The 22,661-nt window shown below is 42.6% G+C and overlaps 1 protein-coding gene across 1 annotated transcript in view; it reads right to left on the bottom strand.

The window, feature by feature from the left end:
• TTC3 (tetratricopeptide repeat domain 3) overlaps nt 1-22,661 on the bottom strand; it is a 97,921-nt gene that overhangs the window by 53,485 nt on the left and 21,775 nt on the right. The window contains exons 14-17 of the mRNA XM_056858496.1: nt 8,388-8,439; nt 3,406-3,463; nt 2,352-2,427; nt 1,677-1,814 (exon numbers count right to left, since the gene is read on the bottom strand). Coding sequence (XP_056714474.1) covers nt 1,677-1,814; nt 2,352-2,427; nt 3,406-3,463; nt 8,388-8,439 — 324 coding nt within the window. The remainder of the gene's footprint in view (nt 1-1,676; nt 1,815-2,351; nt 2,428-3,405; nt 3,464-8,387; nt 8,440-22,661) is intronic.

Genomic DNA, 22,661 nt, shown 5'->3' with positions numbered 1-22,661 from the left:
CAATGTGGCCACATAAATTGGTAAATTAAATGAAGCAGGGCACATGAACTTAATCTGTTCTAACCTGCTTTCTGAAGCAATCTTATGCAATTTAATTATATAGTAAGGAGTGCCAGGGTCATAGCTGAGATTATGGTGCAGAGCAGTAGGACAAAACTGCTGTTTGGATTTCTCACCATTCTGAACTCATGCAGCCATTTCTCCACCCTTCATTTCATTAGCCTATAGAGGGCGGTACTAGCTCAGGGGACAGGAAGACGAAGTTGAAGTTTAGAATCCTGCCTCCCTGAGCATGAGAAGGAAACCACCCACTGCTCAAGATGTCCTTCGCCCTAAGAATGAGAACTATGTTGTATCTCTTTATTCTACAAAGAAATTCTTATCGTGCTCTATAACTAAGAGTTTTTTCAATACAGCACCCTTTAAAATAAATCAAAGAAAACAATTCATTAACTTCCCTGAAATCTCATACTCCAACAGTTAATAAAATCCATTTTTCTTCAAACTTATCAGCTGATTCATTTTGACTGATTTTTTTAAATTAAGTCAATTTAGACATAAAAGCAGTTCACCAAACTTTTCTAAACCATTCTGTCAGTGGATATGATTTTTCCAAGAGAAGGCAATATACATTTTATTATATGAATATAAATATATGTATATATACATATAAATAATCACTAAGCGCACTTTTAACATAAAGCAATACAGCTATTTGGCATCTATGTAAAGACAACTTTCAACCTGTTTGAGTATAAATGTTAAAGTATTTTCCCAGTTTGAGAGAGTTGCTCATAGCCACTATGTTACAGACTGGCTCTCAGCTATTTCTTGCTAAATATATCAAGGTTTTGAAGACTATATCTTAGTAATAAGTTACTTTAATTTTCAACATTTATTGTGATGCTAGAAATGCTAGAAAGTACCCAGCTTGCTGGGGGTAAAGGGAAGATGACTGGGGAAGGCACTGGCAAACCACCCCGTACACAAAGTCTGCCTAGTAAATGTCAGGATGTGACGTCACCCCATGGGTCAGGAATGACCTAGTGCTTGCACAGGGGACCTTTACCTTTTAGAAATTTAAAGGTTGTTTTCCCTCATTCAGTATAGGACATGTACAGTCTAGAAGGTATGTACCAGAGACACTTCCTTCGTATACAGAGGCTATTCTGATAAAATCTTATTTAAGGTAGTAATTTGCTTTAGTATAAAAAAATTACACCTCCACTACCAACCAACTTGAGACTTGAGGGCAGTCCAGGAAGCCCTCCTCTGGAAACTAGCCTTTGCAGAGGTTCAACTGGTGGGAAACTGGAGGAGGGCTCTTTTAGCTTTTTATCCCCACCCGCCAGGATGAAACTCCCTCCCTGAGGAGTTGAGAAATGCTACTTCCCTAAAGACCTTTGAACTAGATTACTAAGAAATAGTGTGACCGGAAGAATGGCACTACAGGAAAAATTATTCTTACATATTTTATTGATAACTTTATTGTATTTTACTGTTCTATGTAACACCTCAGAGACTTTTTAAGTCTTTAGGCTGCCTAGAAACTGGTACCAAAAAATGGTATGCTGCTTCTTTATGTGCTCATGGTTCTTTTAAGTACCCCATGAAAGGTCCAAAGGCCAGATTTACTAAAAAGGTCTAAGTATTCTCAACATAATCCTTCATGTTACCTGCAGCTGTAATGGATCTAGAGCATTCAATAATTGTGCAAAAGATTTTTCAGCACTGTGAAAACGATGATCCATCAAGGCTGTACATCCATCTTTTACATAAGTCTTCAACTTTTCTACTGAGAGCATTCCATCGACCTGCAAAAATTAACTTGAAGTTAGGCATAAATGTTAGTTTAGTTTAACATCATTGCCATGATTAAATGAAGGCTTTTCATATTAACGTTTTTTCTTTTATAAACACACTGCCTAAGTATAATTATGCAGCAAACATTTAATAGCTAGGAATGATTCTCTTTCCTAGAAGGATGTGAGCCAACTACATTGTGTCAGGCGCACACAAATTAAAGCACAATCTACCTTATCTTATCAATTCATTGTTGGCTGCTGATGTATAAATTCGCTGTCAACCTTTCATCAGTTTAATCCATAAATTCTCTTCATAGCCCCTTTAATAAATTCTTAAATTTGTTGTGCCCTGACCTGGATAGCCCAGGCTAGCCCAATCTCAGCAGATCTCGGAAGCCACCAAGGAATTCCAGGGTTGTCACAGAGTCAGGCAATAGCAAACCACCTCTGAATGTCCCTTGCCTTGAAAACCCCGAAGGGTTGCCCTAAGTCAGCTGTGACTTGGCAAAAAAAAAATTTTTTTTTAATACAAATATATTTTGTTACCTGATGCATAGAACTAAAAGGAGTATCCTGTTTGTCTGTCCAGTTTTGACAGTCAACTTTAGAATTCAGCTGGCCACTGGTAGTTAAAAAAAGAAGAAGGTTATTTAAGCTGTTAAAAGTCTGAATGCCTTTAATACACCAAAGAACTGGGAAGTTTACTTCTAAAAAACATTATCTAAATCTGAGTTTTTTTACACCTGGAGTTGTTTAAGTTCATCTCCACAGCAGAACATAACCACCAGTCTTTGAAGGTTACACAAGCTAACCTCTGCCAGCAAAATCCTTTCTCCTTTGTTTTAAAGAACTTGATTTGTATAACATCAGCCAGGACATGAAACTTTTTTTGTACATGTGATATACAGCCCATTCCTCACCCCGAGGGCTGAAAGTGCTTAGGAGGAGTGCAGGGACCCACACAGGCGTCCAGACTCCCTCCGCTGGCGCCCAAGCCACTTACACCACCCAGAGTGGCACGGATGCTGGCATTGGGATGTGCACACCATCCTCTCGATACTTCCATGGCAGCGTGGCCCAGGGACTCCAGCACAGCCTCGCACCGGTGTCCTGACAACACACCTCCATGCACCGTCCTCCCAGGGGCATTCCTGGGCTGGTCCAGGGGAGAAGCAGCCATTAGGCGGCCTCCTAAGTCCTTTTGGGCTGGGAATTCCCCTTTGCCCTTACCTCCAGATACGCCACCTTTTAAGGTGGCGTATCCCTGTGGAACTCAATGGAGTGGTCCCATGGGCCTCAAAGGTCAGGGCAGGATTTTCCTTTCATTGGGTGGGGCTGGATCCTCCTTTGGAGGGAGTGCAGTGGCACTGCCTCCAGCCACCAGCACAACTCCTTCCCTGAGGAATGGGCTGTTAAACATCTATCCCAGAAAAGACCTTGGATGCCCAAAAGCTGGCTTTTACTGTTTTCAACATTAGTTGGTCCAATAAAGGGCATCACAGGAAAAGTACAACACATTAAAATGTTCTGACACTGATATGGATTCACAAGTAGCACTGCACCAACTGCTTACATTTTATAATCCAAAGAGAAACCTTACCACATCTTTTCAGAATCACTCATTCTGCTCCTTGGTTTTCCTGTATTTTCATTGGGCCCTGTCAACAGAAAAACGTAACTGTACCAAGAAATACAGAAGGTGCTAAAATTCAGCTTTCCTCTAGACCCACAGGCAGTGTTACTGGGTATAGTACTCAAATAACTGGACAAAAATCATAGAGAACTTTTCAATTATATGATAATGGCAGCCGGAATTGTTTTGGCATCAATGTGGAAGCAAGAATAAATCCCCGAAATAGAAAGATGGAGAGAGAAAATGGCTGAATATGCAGTGATGGCAAAGTTGACACACCCGTTGAATAAAAACCCTGTCGGAGAACTACAGAAGAAATGAAAACCTTATTATGATTGTGCACAAATGTAATTTCAATATTTTGAAGCAGAATCAGAAAGTAAGCAACAATCATCAATAGAACAGGTAAGAATAATGAAGTGTAGTATAGGTGTTTCATTAGAAGCAGGAATTAGTAACGTGCAATCTGATTAACTTTACGCTTATGTCAAATGGTCATAAAGTACAAATGAAAGACTTAGTATGTAGCCATGTTTAATATACTGTTAAGAACAATAGCCAGTTATCCAAAGAATTAGGCAGTGTATTATATTTTAGTTAAGAGACTTAAGAGTTTTATAAAATGATGTCTTTCAAGTTCAACAATTTTATTATCCTAGCTGATATAGAAGGCAGTTAATATATGACACCTTTTGGAAGGTTCAATATACTGTATGCATGACTTATATATGTTATGTCTGGTTTGATTCTGTTAATAAATACAAATTATTTAAAAAAGAAAAGAAAAACATAACTGTGAATTTAGTTACTTGGCTAATAAATAAATAAATAACCAAGCACTTAGCCACACCACTTTCACATTATACACAAAGATTCATACATAAAAGCTGAGAAAACAAGGACTAAAAAAAATAGCACACCAAGTTGCACAGATAGCTAAAAATGTTGTGCGGACCCCTGTTTTTTCCTAGGATTGTACAAAGCTGTCTCCCAAAACTCTGATGGTGAACTATGTAATATTTTTCCATTGCTGCTAAGTCCTATTTCTCCATTCTGCTATTTCATAGTGTGAGCATAATTCTCCTACCAACCAAATCTGAAATCAATTTATCATTTCAAAACAAGAACTTTTTGGCTGATCTTATGAGAAAATAATTAAGAAAGTTGAACAGAAAAATAAAATAATCTCTTTTAATTCTAAGACACACATTATATAATTAAGAAAACACCACAAAACATGAGATAATAAAATAAGAAAGGTGCTTTAACCGCAAATTGGCAAGCACTGGAGAGTTATGCAATGACTCTTATGTTAGACCACCCAGACGCCAAGGTTTTATTGGCAGGGGATCTAAATGCAAGACTAGGTCCTGATGACCCTTCTCTGCATAATAAGTACAAGTGGATCCCTAGTTCCTCAGAGGGCGAGGTACCAAATAACATCATACCATGCCGTTCTAAGGACCCTAGATCAAATTTCGCAGGGTTCTGCCTCTCAAAACTTGTAAACAGGCTTAATTTATATATTCTGAATGGTTCTATTATTGGAGACTATCCTGGGGAATTGACATTTATGGCAGGTTTGAAAACTTCTACTATTGACTATATGCTGGTCAGTGAGTCTCTATTTTCCTGGGTAAGAAGATTTCAAGTATTACCTTATTTAGAGGGAGATCATTTTCCCCCTCCTATTGCAATCCATCCCACTACCGTGGCAAATTCATTATAAACCCTGTCCTATTGTTGTTACACCAACAGAGCAAATGGGTTGCCTTGCTACATGGACCCAAAGCTTGACCAAGGGTTAAAAAAGGCACTAACGCTTGAAAATGTACAGGAATACACCACAGTCTTCTCAGGTTTGAACTCAGAACTGGACGCTCTGATCAGTTCTAAAAACTTAATACAAAAGTATTGTCGAAGGCTTTCACGGTCAGAGTTCATTGATTCTTGCAGGTTATCCGGGATGTAACCGTGGTCTTGGTATTTTCTTTCCTTACGTTTCGCCAGCCACAGCTGCTGGCGAAACGTCAGGAAAGAAAATACCAAGACCACGGTTACACAGCCCGGATAACCTACAAGAACCAATTAATACAAAAGCTTAAACCCCTTTTGGTGCGTACCAGTAGCCCAAGTGCACACATACACATACACAAAATTCCCAACCGTGGTTCGACTAGGAGTGTCTAGATGCAAAAAGGACTTTAATCACAGCTTGCCATTTATATAAAAATGCTGTTAGTGAAGAAAGGCAGGCAGCTCAACTCTCTTTTCTTTCCCTGAAAAAATCTTACAAGCAACTAGTTGTTCGCAAAAAGAAAGAGAACACTCAAGTACTCTGGAGGAGTCTTATACAGGCGGCAAAAGATAGGAACGCTACACGGTTTTGGAAGCTGTCATCAAGGTACTTACATATTCCTCTAGATGTCTGGGCATTATATTTCCAAAATATATACAGGGATTCCTCACAGGCTCCCTCCTTACAAAAGATTAAGGACCTGCCCTTGAGCCCCCCCCCCCCCCCCCGTTTCTGTAAGGGAGGCTGAATCCTTAATCAGTCAACTAAGAGGAGGGAAAGCTCCTGGAGCAGACTGTATTTCACCTGAATTACTGAAAAATAACAAAGACTGGTGGGCCCCTTTCCTGGCATCATTCTTTACCTGAGAGAGAGAGAGAGCTGTCTCTCCCTCCCCCCCCCCCCCGCCGTGGAGAATGGCCGGGTCCCCCTTTCCCTTGCCCTCAATGGTTGGGAGGCTAAAGCCTCCCCTCCCCTCTAGCCGCGCGATTGCTGGGCGGGCGGCTCGCCAGTTCCTGGCCCGCCCCGCCCGCCTATCAGATGTTGGGTGGGGCGGGCTTCCTTTGGTAGACTTGGCCTCCGGCTGAGTCCCATTGGGAGGCCATGTCTACCCACTGGCTTTCTTGGCGGTAGACCTGGACTCCGAGGAGGGGGAAAAGTCCCCCTTCAGAGGCCAGGTCTACCAATTGGCTTCTATGGGCCTCCGGACGCCAGGTCTACTGCCAAGAAAGCCAATGGGTAGACCTGGCCTGCCAATGGGACTCAGCCGGAGGCCAGGTCTACCAATAGGCTTTTATGGTGGTAGACCAGGCTTCCAGACGAGGACTGCAGACGGGGAGGGGGAAATGGCAGAGACTTACAATTTAATTTTTATCAATAAATAAGATCACTATTAAGTATGATATCAAGTTTTATTCAGTGTACCTATAGTTTAATTAAGACTTAAAACTTTAATTAAAGTTTATTAAGTTAATAAACAGTGTACCTACCTATATAGTTTAAGAGTCCAGTAGCACCTTAAAGACTAACAAAAATATTTTCTGGTAGGGTATGAGCTTTCGTGAGCCACAGCTCACTTCTTCAGAAAGCTCATACCCTACCAGAAAATATTTTTGTTAGTCTTTAAGGTGCTACTGGACTCTTGCCCTTTTCTACTACTGCAGACAGACTAACACGGCCACCCACTGTGAATTATATAGTTTGAGTTTAAGAAATTTGGCTCCCAAAAGAAATCTCAATCATTGTACTATTGATATTTGGCTCTTTTGACTTATGAGTTTGCCGACCCCTGCCCTTGTGGGTCAGGGGATATAGAAACTTCAGAACATGTCCTGATCCGCTGTACATTCTACCAAGAAGTCCACACTAGGGTTCTTTCTCCTTTGCTTAATACTTTTCCTGACCAACCAGACGTGTTTCTAGCTAAGAAGCTCCTAACTGGTGAAAAATCAGTTACACTCTTGACTGCTAAAATCTGAACTGCAGCTATTAAAATACGTCAAACCATGACAGGATAAGAGTAACAGAAATACTTTATTACTCAAAATATTAAGGAGGTCACACCAAGTTATACAATGTTTATATATATTCTATTCATACGTTTAATATGTAATTTTTAGGCTTAGATTATTTGTAGTAGCAGTAGTAGCTGTTGTTGTGGTTTTCTTATTATCTGTTGTAGCTGTTGTTGTTGTTTTGCTGGTCAGTGACCGTATTAATAAATTATTACTATATTACATCTAGGAACTGAAGAATTTATTTGCTGATTCAGAACTAGTTCTGTATTATAACCCAGCATTCTGTTTCCAAAAATACCCAACCAGATGTCACAGGATGATATGTTTTATTTCAAATAAACTCTATCTCCAAACACAACCTTGCTTTTGCTGTGTCACTATATTTTATGCCAGAACTTCATACCAACCCACCTGAAATTGATTTATTATTATACAGTCAAACCTTTAAGATATTACCTTTAAAACAGAACACTGCTTTAAGCTGATATTAGTGTACCAAAAGCGTCTTCAACATTCATGCTAGATAGAACATCAGTTACTCAAAGAAAAACATTTTTCCCCTATCACCTTTGAAAGCGTTGTTCAAAAACAAGTGGATCATGGTGATATAATTAACAAGTCCCTTGGCCCCTCCCCTTCACCTCAGCCACTAGCCATTCTGCAGTTTAGAAGAGGGGGAATGAGTAAGCAAGGCCCTTTCTATCAGTCTGCCTGCCCCAAACACTATATGACCTTTTATCAGCAAATTACTCTGCAGAAAGGAGAGAGAGAGAGAGAGAGAGAGAGAGAGAGAGAGAGAGAGAGAGAGAGAGAGAGAGAGAGACGGGCTGCAGGGACCATTCCATTGGCCTGCTTTACCCAGTTTGTATTTATTATTTCTCTGATGGCCACCTCAGCATTTTCTTTAGAAAAAGAAATGTTGAATATAAATATAAAATCAATGGAACCATAAACTCCACCACTAGGATAAAAAGGGGTCCCTTAATATTCGAGTGCCCTGACCAGTATTAGGATTTCTTAAAAATAATACTGTATGCCACCATACTAAATCTGTCAATTACAAGCAATATTCCAGTCTAAAGATTGGGATGCCCTCAGTATTAAAATACATGACCCAGTTATCTTTATTAACTTACCTAAATCTGGAAACCAATCTTTTTGTTCTTTTTTTGATGCATCAACAGACACCTGTTAACAGATAAAATGTAAATTAAGCATGGCAAAACATTTATTTTTACCTTGGCTTTTATTTAAGGGGTTCATCTTTTTAAATTGCTTTGACATTCTGCTTCTAGCCTGAGAACTTGTTTTATTGAAGCCCATTCCTGAAGGAGGGAGTAGATCTGCGGTGGTGGAGAGCAGCGCATTCGCACCGCCTCCTCAGAGGCTTTCCAGCTGCCATGGAGGCAAAAAAAATATTTTTTTTTAAGGAAAAAAGGGGGGAATGACCCATTGCACAAAGCGAGGCTGCGCCACCAAAAAAGGTACAGCAACCACACCGCAGCTCACGGGGGCCTTCCCAGGGTGAATGGCAGAGTGAAATCCCAGCCAGCATGCTTGTCAGCGTAGGTGCCACCTTATTCCATGATAAGGTGGCACCTAGGCTGGTGCAGGGTCACACCGGCTTTTAAGGAGCTTCAGCCCCCCCCCTTCAGGAATGAGCTGTTACTTACTTTAAGCTACTAAATACTTTCTGTTGTTTTTAATTCTGGGTTTTACATTTAACCAGGGTGGGGGGGAAATCAGTTTTTTAAAATAAAAAATCAGATTTTTAAATTTAAATCAGATTTTTAAAAATAATATGCTTTTTGGGGGAAAAAATGTATCTAAAGATAGTTTTCTATTTACGGTACATTACTGTCCAAAGGTTATTCATCATAAAATAAAGATTACTTTTTAATTATGTAGCATGAGGCTGAATACTCATGCAATGTTTTCATTTTTTTGTTAATAAACTCCATTAATTCATCCACAATGTCAGGCTCTTCCAGAGATTTCTATAAGATTGTTTTGGACAATTTTTCTATCTAGAAGGTATTATCACAGATGCTTGTTTTTCCAGTTCTCAAAACTGTGAATTTGTGTCTGCAGAGATAATATGCATCTTCTTCATAGCAAAAATGTTATAAAATAAACATACAGAGTTGAGAAGAAGACCTTCATCTCATTGTTCCTCTGCAAATCCATGTACACAGAATCAACCCCTTACCCCTCAAGTGCTAAGTTTCAAGAAGCGGAATGAACAGAAGATTTCTTGGATTGGAACAGATCTGCACAAGGAGCTAAGTGTGAGGAGGGAGGGGCAAACAGTAAAAATGAAAGTGAAACCTTTTGAGCAGAATTCTCCACAAGTCTTGGGATTTTTGTGTGTATAGCCTGAGGTTTAGCATATTATTCTCTCCCTGGAGAAAACCTATAATGGCAGCAGGTTGTAAAAGAGTGTAGCAAACCGTGATTTAAATCTAGTCTTACTGACTAGTGATTTCAATTGTGATTTAAATCAAATCCACCCTGGATGAAACATAGAAACATAAATTTGGAAGGGACCACCAGCATCATCTAGTCCAACCCCCTGCACAGTGCAGGAAATTCACAACTACCTCCCCCCCACACCCCCAGTGACCCTTACTCCACACCCAGAAGATGGCCACACACACAAAAACACAACACTCCAGGATCTCTGGGCAATCTGGCCTGGTGGAAAATTGCTTCCTGACATCAAAGTGGCAATCAGCTCTGCCCTGGACATGCAAGAAAGGGCCACGAGAGCCAAACATTGATGCAAACATTCCTGCCCTCCCACTCATGATCTGTCTAAGGTAATAGAATCAGCATTGCTGACAGATGGCCATCTAGCCTCTGCTTAAAAATCTCCAGGGAAGTAGAGCCCACCATCTCCTGAGGAAGCCTGGTCCACTGAGGAACTGTTCCAACTGTTCTTCCTAATGTTTAGCCGGAAACTCTTTTGATTTATTTCAAGCCGTTGTTCTGGTGATTTGTTCTTGAAAAACCCATGCTGGCTCTTAGTAATCACAGCCATTCTTTCTAAATGCTCAAGGACTGACTGTTTGATGATTTGTTCCAAGATGTTTCCAGGTATAGATGTCAAGTTGATGGGTCAGTAGTTACCGGGATCATCCTTTCTCCCCTTCTTGAAGATGGGGACAACATTTGCCCACCTCCAATCTTCTGGCACCTCACTTGTTCTCCAAGAATTCTCAAAAATAATGCACAGAGGCTCAGAAATTACATCTGCAAGTTCTTTAAGTACCCTTGGATGCAATTCATCTGATCCTGAGGACTTTGTTTCATTTAAAGAAATTAGGTGTTTATATACTACCCCAATGCCAATCTTAGGCTGCAACTCCCTTCCCTTGTCATGTGTTCTGTTTTTGCCATGTTGAGCACCGTTTCCCTTGCAAGAGACGGCTGAGGAAAAGTAGGAATTGAGAAGTTCTGGCCTCTCTTCATCTCCTGTTACAATTTCACTTTCCGGTCCCCGCTATGGGCTTATCATGTCCTTATTCTTACTCTGAACACAGGAAAAGAACCCCTTTTTGTTTTGTTTAGCACCTCTCGCCAGCTTAAGCTCATACTGAGCTTTAGCTTTCCTAACACTTCCCTAAAAGTGCTGTTTATTTGTTTATATTCATCCTTGGTTATAAGGCCCTCCTTCCACTTCCTAAATTAGTCTTTTTTATTTCTCAAATCTTAAAAAAGCTATTTATGGAGCCATCCTGGCCTCTTTAGGCTCCTCCCATTTTTCTTTCTCATAGGAATGGTTTGTGATTGGGTCTTCAGTATTTCGTTTATAAGAAACTCCCACCCCTCTTGAACTCCCTTCTCCTTGTCTTGAACTCCCTTCTCCTTGAGTATTTCTGACCATGGGATTCGACTCAGCATAAGTTTAAGTTTGTTAAAATTTGCTTTCTTAAAATCCAACCTATATGTCTGACTACGTACAGCTTTTCCTTTCCCCAAGATTGTAAATTCCAAAATTACATGGTCACTACTACCCATTACTTTTACCTCATCAACCAGTTCTTCCCTGTTGGTGAGAATCAAATCTAAGATAGCAGATCCCCCTGTTTCCCTCTCCACTTTCTGGAAAATGAAGTTGTCAGCAAGACAAATCAGGCATTTATTGAATCTTGCATTTTTAGCAGAGTTGGACTTCCAACAGATATCCGGGTAATTAAAATCTCCCATGACCACTATGTCCCGTCCCTTTGAGAACTTTGTAATCTCGTCTAGGAGTGTGGTCAATAGTAGGCCCCCACCATAAAATCACGATTATTTCTTACTCCTTTTATTTTTACTCACAGACTCTCGACTGAACTTCCAGGCTCAGATTCATGTATTTCTTCACAAGTATACACAGCCGTGACATATAATGCTACTCTTCCCCCTTATCTATCTCTTTTAAACAAGTTGTACCCCTTAATCCTAATAGTCCTTCGTGAGGATCATCCCACCAAGTTTCAGTAATGCCTATTAGGTCAAAATCCCCTTTCTGTATTAGGACTTTGAGTTCCCATCAGCCTGGATCCTGGATGAGAAGCAGCAGAGGAGATGTGTGCCTTGGCAGTTATTATGTGCATGACTCCATATCCTGTGGCAACCATTTTTTTGGTGGTGCCCATGATCCTCTCTCAAAATGTCAAATGTGTCGGCAAACTCATAAAAGGCTGTGAACCCCTGATCTAGGATTACTAATCCAAGCAGTTTCTGAATGGTGCATTCCAAGCAATGATATAAGGGGGCCATCACTCCACCCACTCACTCAGATACCCTGAAGGGTCTGACTCTTTAAAACTGTTTACTTTTTTAATGCTGCAGACCAATATAGATGTATTGTTTCAAGTAAATGAATAAAGGTCCACTAGCGAAGAAAATCAAAGCTGAATATTTCCTCTCACTGACTTAACAAACTTGCCCCTTGCTCACAACGCTACACACCATGCATATAGAAATAACCTATATACAAATCCTCAACCTCACAATCCAAATTTATAATAGCAAACTATTTTTTCCTACATGCAGACACTCTTAGCTTAAGCAAGGTGAAGAGGCTGTAATCAACGGGTTGAATCCAATGACCCTGAATTTTACATACATTCTAGTTACAACATTGTTTAGACTCCATTGTTTTGCAAACCAGTGACATCAGGCTATGTTCACCTTTTCCTGCAGCCCATCGCAGGTACCAAAAGAAGCGACATCAACAACTTTTCTATCCATCCCCTCCGTTTAATACAGGAGTAATTCATCTTCCTTCCCCAGAATTCACTTATTTCATTAATCAGGTCAGCTATTCTTTAACTACTTGAGAAGCCAAAGCATCCTGGAACAATGACTGAAAGATCTAAGATAATCTTGTATCAATCAGCAAGAATTTCACTAGTATTACAAATTAAGTAACTTTTCAGATAATGCTCACCAACATTTCCCTGTCCCCAATCCCAAGCCTTCAGGAACCTGCATGACTCTCATTCTAAACACAGAAACTAACAGAAGAAGAGTTGGTTTTTATATGCCGACTTTCTCTGCCACTTAAGGAAGAATCAAACCGGCTTACAATCACCTTCCCTTCCACTCCCCACAACAGACACCCTGTGAGGTAAGTGAGGCTGAGAGAGAATGACTTGCCCAAGGTCACCCAGCTGGCTTTCTGTGAGGGAGTGGGGAAACGAATCTAGTTCACCAGATTAGCCTCCACCGCTCATGTGGAAGAGAGGGGAATCAAACAGTACTAAAAGCATACTTCCCTTCCTGGAAAGGAAAACTGGGTGGCTCAAACATTATTGCATCCGACTGGGAGGCTTGTGAGAAGCTACATAATGAAAGCAGAGGCAACTCCTATTCTACTGAATGGCAGAAAGCAAGGGTGCATGCTGTCCTTAAATTGCCTAAATGGGCAATTTCTATTCACAGCTAGCTATTGTAAAGGAAGCAAGTGTCTAAGCTATTACTAACTCAGAATCTTGTGCTAATCAAAACCCAAATTAATACCTGCACTTTTTTGTCTTTGCAGACCCACTCCCTTTAAAAAGGAGCACTGCAGCTATTCTACTTCACTTACACTCATTTTGCTTATCTTCACACTTAAGTTTTTCCCTTGAGATTTCATTGCCCTGAATAGCTCACCTTTGTTTTTTCTCCCACCCTTAGAAGTCTAACAATCACTTTCATACTCCAGTGAACAGCTTCTCATACTCACATGCAGTCCTGGGGTAATGGTTAACATCAGAGAGGATAAACCATCTTTTTTTATTATTATTACGGTCATTTGACCAGCATTAGATAAACCATCTAAATTTCACATTAGCGATTAATCTGTAATCGTCATCCTTGTTCTACCATATATTCTTCATCATGCAAGCAGAATATGCTGGTTAAACTGAAAAAGGAATTCCTCAAAACATGTCAGACTCTAGGACTCCGTTGCCTTTCAACAATCATCAACTTTACTCCAGACGTTTGCAGACAGTTTAAAGAAGATTTATTTAAAAGGGAGAGTACAGTAGTCTTAGGAAGGCAAAACGTTAGAATAGCGCAAAATCATTTGGAGGGCATTTTTATAGAGTACACAAGCTAGAAATGTTTACAAGTAAAAGCTTTGAAATGCAAAACATTAGAGCTTCCTCAACACCAAGAGATAGAGAATTCACACCTTGAGATCAGAGCAGAATTACAATCGGGAAGTCACTTTGAAAAGGGATTTATAGAGCCTCTGGCTATTGCAACTTCCTTCCTCCCTGGAAGACTTTCTCATGGGAAGGAAAGGTGAAAAAAAATTCACAGAGTTCGCTATCCAGGGTTCGATTGCATGCCCTCGCTGACAAAACTATATTTTGAGTAGTTTCATCTGAATGGAGAGAGGTGTCCAGTGGGGTGCCACAGGGTTTGGTTCTGGGCCCGGTTCTTTACAATATTTTTATAAATGATTTGGATGAGGGTGTGGAGGGACTACTCATTAAATTTGCAGATGACACTGAATTGAGAGAAGCAGCGATCACACCAGAAGATATAGAATTCAACGAGATCTGAGCACACTGGGAAAGTGGGCAGATGTGAACAGGATGCAATTCAACAAGGGTAAGTGGTGAGTTCTACATCTGGGTGACAGAAATGAGGGACATGCATACTGGATGGAGGATACACTTTTGGGCAGCAGTGTGTGTGAACAAGATTTTGGGGTACAGGTGAACCATAAATTAAATATGAGCAGCCAGTGTGATGCAGTGACAAAAAAAGCTAATGCTATCTTGGGGTGATCAACAGAGGCATAACATCCAAATCGCAAGATGTCATAGATCTGCTATACACCGCATTGGTCAGGCAACATCAGAGTATTGTGTGCAGTTCTGGAGGCCTCACTTCAGAAAGGATGCGGACAGACTCGAGAGGGTTCAGAGGAGAGGGACGAGGATGATCAGGGGCCTGGAGACCAAGTCCTATGAGGAAAGGCTGAGGGAATTGGGGATGTTTAGTCTGGAGAAGAGGAGGTTGAGGGGGGACATGATTGCTCTCTTTAAGTATCTGAAGGGCTGTCACTCAGAGGAGGGTAGGGAGCTGTTCCTGTTAGCTGCAGAGGATAGGACTTGCAATAATGGGTTTAAATTGTGGGCGGAAACGGAGCCGTGTATACTCACCGTGAAGGCTCCTTCTGTTCTTGGTTGAAGGGCATCTTGATACTTGCGGGTATTACTATCACGTGCCCAGGGAGGCAGGACTAAAAAAAAATTTCTTTCAACTTCCTGTCCCCTGGGTGGGAAACCCAGTTTTCGGACTCACTGAGCTAAAGGAGACAGGTAAGTGCAACAGACAACCTAGCAACAAACAAGGCATCAAATAAACATGAACTCCTAACACGTTAACACATAAGGGAAAAACACACTAACTGTTTGATTTTGGCAAGATGGCGGACATAGGGAGAATCTCGTACCGTGCCCCATCTGTCCCGATCCCCCCCACTGGTCATTTTCCCATACGGGAAGCTAAGTCTTGGATATTTATCTGTTCATTACCTAATATGGGCAGCCAAGATGCCCTTCAACCAAGAACAGAAGGAGCCTTCGCGGTGAGTATACAAGGCTCCGTTCTCGTTCTGGTTGAAGGGCATCTTGATACTCGCAGGATATCCAAGAGCTGGTTCATCTGGGTGGGATTTAAGGCTTATCCAAGACGTGCTGCAGGACCCTTCTACCGAAGGCTGCGTCAGCAGAGGCAATGGAATCGATCTTATAACGCCTAATGAAAGTAGAGGCTGAAGACCAGGTGGCCGCTCTACATATATCATCTAGAGAGGCCTGTCTATTGAAGGCAGCTGAAGTAGCCGCACTGCGCACCAAATGTGCGGTGATACCTAAAGGAGGTGTAATTTTACAGGCCTTATATGCTTCAGTAATGCACTGTCTCACTGCACAACTGATAGCGGAACTAGACATTTTTTGACCCTTGGAAGGATTAGTTAGGGAAATGAACAAGGCGTCCGAGCGCCTAATAGACTCGGTACGATTGAGGTACACCTTCAGTAGCCTTCACAGGTCTAAATGGTGCCATTCCTTCTCCTTGGGATGGACAGGATTGGGACAGAATGAAGGTAGGTGGATTTCCTGAGAGCGATGGAAAATGGTATTCACCTTTGGGATTAAGGTGGGATCCAGTCTAAGCACCACCTTATCTTTGTGAAAAACACAAAGACCTTTTCGAGCTGAAAGCGCTCTAAGCTCGGAAACTCTACGGGCTGAGGTCACTGCAGTGAGGAAGATGGTTTTCATCCTCAGCATCCTCAAGGGAATCTCCCTGAGGGGTTCAAAGTGAGTTCGTGTCAAAGCCGTGAGCACCACATTGAGCCTCCACGTGGGGAAGCGGTGGACTGCTGGGGGCTTGGTCTGAACCACTCCCCTTAGGAAGGTAAGGATGTGTGGATGCCTGGAAATTGGTAGACCATTGGTGATGGGCAACACGGTGGACATTGCCGCCACCTGTCTGCGGAGGGTAGAGGCTTTAAGGCCCTGCTCAACCCCATCTTGGAAGAATTCCGGGTGAAAGTGGGTCAAGGTGTTTATGTCTACACCACAGAACAAAGCCCTCCATGAGGTGTTGTATATCCTTCTGGTAGAAGGCTTCCTGGCTTCTATCATGGTGTCCACCACCACTGCGCTATATCCCTTGCCTAGGAGTGAATGCCGTTCAATTTCCACGCAGTTAAGCGCAGCCATTGAGGGTCTGGATGGAATAGGGGACCCTGATGAAGCAGGTCTGGGATTTCTGGGAGTTCCCAGGGCGATTGGATCGATAATTCTTTTAGGCTGGGGAACCAAGGTCTCCTCGGCCACAGGGGAGCAATGAGTATGACCGTTGCCCTTCCTGATCTTCCCTCCTGATCTTTCTTATTACTCTCAGAAGTATGGGGATGGGGGGAAAGGCAAATAGCATTTCCCTCGGCCATGGGGACAGGAGAGCGTCCATCTCCTCCGCCTCCGAATAAAAGTATCGTGTGAAGAATCTTGGTAGGAGGCGGTTGGTCGCCGAGGCAAACAGATCCACCTTGGGTTGGCCGAACCTTTCCACAATTTGGCTGAAGACCAACCTGTTGAGGGACCATTCTCCCTCATCTAGAACCTGCCAACTTAGCCAGTCGGCCTGTTCAATGAGGATACCTCTGACGTGTTCTGCTGATAGGGACAGCAGGTTCGACTCTGCCCAGGAGAAGATGGTCTCCGCTTCCTGATGGAGATTGGGAGACTTCGATCCCCCCTGCTTGTTCAAATAAGCCTTGGCTGACACATTGTCTGTGCGAACCAGAATGTGCTTGTTTCGGAGGAGGTGCTGAAAGTGTTTTACAGCCAATCGAATGGCTCTTAATTCTAGAACATTTATGTGTAGTTTCTGTTCCCTTGTTGACCATAGGCCCTGTGCTATGAGGTTTCGACAAGTGGCTCCCCAACCTGCCAGGCTGGCATCCGTAAAGATCTGTATCTGATCTTCCATGACAAAATGCATGCCCCTGTTGAGATTGGTGCTCTTGCGCCACCAAAGAAGGGATTGGCGGAACTCTAGGGACAGAGGTATTGATTTGTCCCTGCTTTGAGTGATGAGTGCCTGATGTGGTTGCAGCAGTCTCTGAAGTGACCTCGAATGAAATCTGGCCCATGGTACTGAGCTGAGGCAGGCCACCATCTTTCCCAGCAACTTGGCCAGAAACATGATTCTGCCGTATTTGGAGCTGATCACGGTCTGTACCATGGGCTGGATTTTGGTAATTCTGTCTTGGGGCAGAAAACTAGATTCTGGCGGGTATCTATTATGACCCGCAGGTGTTCCAGTCTTTGGGTTGGAGTCAGGTGGCTCTTCCCTAAATTCACCAGAAAGCTATGTTCAGTGAGGATCTGAATTGCTCTGTCCGTGTGTTTAACGCCTCCTGTCTGGACTTGGAACATATTAGAATGTCGTCCAGATAGGGAAATATCGTTATTCCCTCTTGGCGAAGTAGTGCCACCAGCGTCACCAAGATTTTGGTGAATACACGGGGAGCAGAAGCCAGGCCGAAGGGAAGTGCCCTGAACTGGTAGTGGTTCCCTGCATAGCAAAACCGGAGGAATTTCCTGTGTGAGTGGTGTATTGGTAAATGCAGGTAGGCTTCCTTCAGATCTAAGGAAGTCATGAACTGGCCTACTTGTAGGGCTTCCAGAATGGACCGGAGTGTTTCCATGCGGAATTTCCTGTACCTGACCATCCTGTTTAGGTGTTTCAGATCTAAGATAGCCCTCCAGTCCCCATTTTTTGGGGGGACTGTAAAGAAGATGGAATAAACCCCGTTGCCAATCTGGGTTTGAGGGAAAGGTCCTACTGCTTGAATCTGAACTAAATGCATTATGGCATCTAGGGTTCGCTGATGTTTTTCTCTGCGCAGCGATCTTGGTGAATTTACAAACTTGTCTGTTGGGAGACAGGTGAACTCTATAAGGTACCATGAGGGTATCACCTGAGATACCCAGGCGTCTGTGTATGATCTTGCCCACCTTTGGTGAAACTGTAGAAGTCTCTCCCCCACCTCTTGTGACCTGGCGTCACTGTTTTGGGGCCTTGGAGAATTTGTCTCCCTTGTTGCCCGAGAATTGTTGTTGTCCTTGTGAGGGACGAAAAAACCTGTTGTTTCCTCTACGAAAGGAGCCCCTGCTATTATTCCAGGTACCCCGTCGTTGGTCCGGCCGAAAGGGCGCAAGAGAATGTGATGTCCTGAAGTTAGGGAAAGAGGAGGCAGCCCTCCCTTCCTTCTTGTAAGATTTAGGAAGAACCTTCTTCTTATCCTTGTTCTCTATTAAAATCTTTTCTAACCTTTCCCCAAATAGTTTGCCACCAGTATAGGGATAAGACATTGTCAAAATCTTATTTTTAAACTCGTTTTGCCATGGACGAATCCAAAGTGCCCTTCTGATGGCTATGTTGGAGGAAGTAGCCCGTGCGGCGAAAGACGTGGTATCAAGTGAGGCATCTGCCATAAAGGCAGAGGCCTTGAGCAATCTATTAAGTCCTTCAGCGATTTTGCAGTTGTCTTCTGTATAAAGCTGAATAATCTTTCTGAGCCACACTATGGAGGCTCTGGCCATGATAGAAGTGGCAGCAGAGGCTTGGATAGCTAATGAGGAGGCCTCATGAACCTTTTTAGAAAGGATCTCAGTTTTACGATCCAGTGGGTCCCTGATTGACCCCATCCCATCCTCGGAGGGTAAGTCCGGGGAGTGGACGGCTGCCACAGGGGCGTCTATAAGCGGAAGTTGGAATAGAGCCATGGCCTGGGGTACCATGGTATATAGTCTTTTGGTGTTGGATGTGAACTGCCTATTAGCTAGTGGCTTGTCTAATTCAGCTTGTACCTGATTCTAAAAGAATTCAGGAAAAGGAATTTCCCAGATACGTGGTTTTGTACTGGGGAAAAACTCTTTGGCCCCCTTTTTTCTAGGTTTAGGTAAGGCTTCAGCCGCGGGAACTGGGTCCTCATTGAGGTCCAGAGCGATTAAAGCCTTGCTCAATAGGCCTTGAAAATCCTCTGCTGCAAAGAGGCGAGGATGCTGTTCTTCTAATAGGATTGGATTGTCCTCGTCTGAATCAAATTCGCCTTCCTCTCTGCTGTCTGTCTCTGAGACCACAGAGCCTTCCTCCAAATTCTGGAGGGACTGTGGTTTAGGGGGGGTGTTTTAGTGCCACCTTGGTGCGCCAATGGGGATTAGGGCGTTCATCCTGCCTCTGTTGAGAGGTGGTGGTATTGGTAGGAGAGATTACCAAATCTGATCCTTGTATAAGAGGGGCAATAGAGTCTCTAAAGGCTGACATCATTTGCGCCTGTCTGTCTAAAATCCCGTTAAATAAGTCAAGCATTTCCCTCCTAGTCACCAGAGTCTCAGACTCAAAATGCAATACATTACCCCCCTGATCGGCTGCGGAAGATGATCCCTCCTGCCGAGGGCTCCTGGTGAGCGGATCAGATGTGAGCGCCGTCTCGCGCAGTTCTCTGCGTGTGGCGCCATTTTGAGGCGGCTCATTAGAACGCACCTTTTTTGGCGTGGTGGGGCCTTCTGCGCTCTGTACCGCCGTACCGCAGCTGCGGCCGTTGGTATTCTCCTTGCGACGACGCCCTGTTGAGGCGACGAGAGCTGGGTCGGGATCCTCCTCAGACAGAAGGTCCGAATCGGAATCCCTCCTGCCGTCCGCCATCTTGCTCAGCGGGCGAAGTGGGGGGGGCAGAAGTAGACGGAGGATCGGGAAGAGTTCGGCAGTAAAGGGAAAACGGCTTTCGCGGCAAAGGTCGGTAGCCGATAAGGGAATGAGAAAGTATGGGGCAGACAGACTGAAGAAGGTAAGGAAGGACAAAAAACGGATAAAACACGAGGAAGAATTCTCTCAGCAAGTCGGAGCTCAATACAAAGCTGCCACCCTGTTCAAGGCAGGACGGAAACTGGGTTTCCCACCCAGGGGACAGGAAGTTGAAAGAAAAATTTTTTTAGTCCTGCCTCCCTGGGCACGTGATAGTAATACCCGCGAGTATCAAGATGCCCTTCAACCAGAACGAAAATGTACCTGCTAGATAGTAGGAAACATTTTTTTACAGAGTTGTTGCAGTGGAATCAGCTACCTAGGGAGGTGGTGAGCTCCCTCTCACGGGCAGTTTTTAAGCAGAAGATGGACAAGCACTTCTCAGGGATGCTCTAGGCTGTTCCTGCATTAAGTAGGGGGTTGGACTAGATGGCCTATATGGCCCCTTTCAACTCTATGTTTCTATGATTTTAAATAAAGCTCTCAGAATGCAGTTCTTTGGAAAATTGCCTGAAATTATAATCTCACCGACCAAATTCTCAGAATTATAACTTGGTATTAGTATGCTAAGTACATATGAGTCACTGTCAGAGAGTATAAGTATCCCAGGGCAAAAGAGTAAATTCAATAAAAAATATTAATATACGGAAAACAGAACAAAGCATAAAAAACAAACACAAAGACAGACTGCAAAATCAGGGAAAGACTTTTAAAGTTACAAATATGACATCACTGCTAAGTAGACCCTGTTATTCTCAGAAGTCAAAACAAACCTCTTCACAAAATACTTGGTAGCTCAGTTCTAACCTCTGCCCCTCAGCAAGGAAAATTAGCACTATTTTTTCTATGAAAGGCAGATTTCACAGGGAAACACTCTGCGTATCAAGTATACCAGTTATGTGCCGATTATAACCCAGAAGATTTCTGAGTATATATCAAAATCATTGTTACATTTCAATTTGGAAAAGGGTCAGTAATGAGTTATCACAAGCAGCAGTGTAAGTGCCCAGTGAGACAATCTCATGAATGCCAAATCGCGAAGTTGAATGAATGTAGAATCCACACAATAAACATACCTGAGTACTGTGAGGTGGAACTCCAGCACCTGTATTGTACAGTTTCACAAAAGCCAAAGTGGACCACCTCCTCCTGACCAGTCTAGTCTGCCAGTAAAGATATTCCACATAAGCCCTGCTCTCTGTGACCCTGCCTTCAGAGGTGAGGTGAGTGGTTACCAGAGACAGGGTTTTTCATTGGTGGCACCTCACCTATGGAATGCATCTCCCTGCTTATGAGACTCCAAAAGAGTCTTCTTATGCTCTTGCTGTATTTATAATAGTTTATTAATTCAATTGCTTTTATGATTTTACTTTGTAAGCCACCTTGAGCAGGTTCTATGTAGTGGCAGCACAGAAATGTTTGTATTAATAAAAGTAACACCTTGGTAATTGCATTGTGTGGTTGCTAAGTGAGGCACCTAGAGTATTCTTGGTAAGCACAAGGGAAGCAGAGCTGCAGCAGCAAATCTGGCAACAGAGTTTGACAACAAAGCTGAAACTGCAGAGGCACTGCTATCTGGAGCAAGGAAAAGCAATCTTTGTTTTACTGTGAAGTAAGTGGAAAGGGTAACCTTCCCTATTTCATAGCACCGCACCCTTTGGTTCCTTTTTAGCAACCCCTCGCTTATCTCTTCTTTCCTGATTGATTTGTTTGGATCAGCCAACTGAGAGGAACAAAATTTAAACTGAAACATAAGTTTATTAGAGCACTAGTTTAAAGTAATGCAACTGAACATTAAGACTGCGGATATGCAAATAGTTTTATTGGATTGTCGCAAGTAAATTGCTCTGTGTTGTCATCTGAATAGTTCAGTCTCACTGTCTTACCATTGTTTTGTTTTCTAATCTTTCTAATTACTGCACAGACTTCTTCAGCAGAGATCATTGCATTAGGAAGTCTCTATCTTCAGGTTTTAGGTGCGGCATTTGAAAAGAATCAAGATATGCTTTTACGGAACCTGGGGAGAGGTTTTAACTTTCATATGGTTCCCCCAGATCAAAAGACTTTTCTCTGGGTCTGTTTTGTTCACTGGTGCTCTGGCCAATAACCTGCTGTTTGTTTCCATATTCAAAATAATGTGACACGGTAGATTAAGGCTTTCTGTGCTTTGCCACTTTCAAAAGCTCCAGCTTCTTACTAGTAGTGATAGGTCTTTCCATTTCGTACTGGAATCTGCTTTTCCATTGGCTGTGTTAAATATGAAGTCTGTTTCATGATGTAAAAGGCTTTATTGAGAAACTAGTCCTGTGCTGTAGCTTAAAATTTATCCCAGTTACCTAGTGATTAAATGCAACCATTAAGGTTGTCTGTAAAGTAATATCCAATTTGTTCAGCCATTTCTTTTTTTAACAGTACAGTTCTGGAGATGAAGACTATTGAGCCTCCAGGAATTGGTGCAATCAGAGAGTTGTCAGATAGCAAACAACATATAACCATGTTATTGTCAAACCAAAAAAATGGAAGAATATCTTCTTCAACCACATCATATCAAAATATCTAAATTCGCAACATTACCAGACCTATGGATA

Source organism: Euleptes europaea, chromosome 12 (assembly GCF_029931775.1).
Source record: "Euleptes europaea isolate rEulEur1 chromosome 12, rEulEur1.hap1, whole genome shotgun sequence".
Taxonomy (NCBI): domain Eukaryota; kingdom Metazoa; phylum Chordata; class Lepidosauria; order Squamata; family Sphaerodactylidae; genus Euleptes; species Euleptes europaea.
The sequence above is the reverse complement of the archived record's forward strand: the minus strand, read 5'-3'. Positions and strand labels throughout refer to the sequence as shown.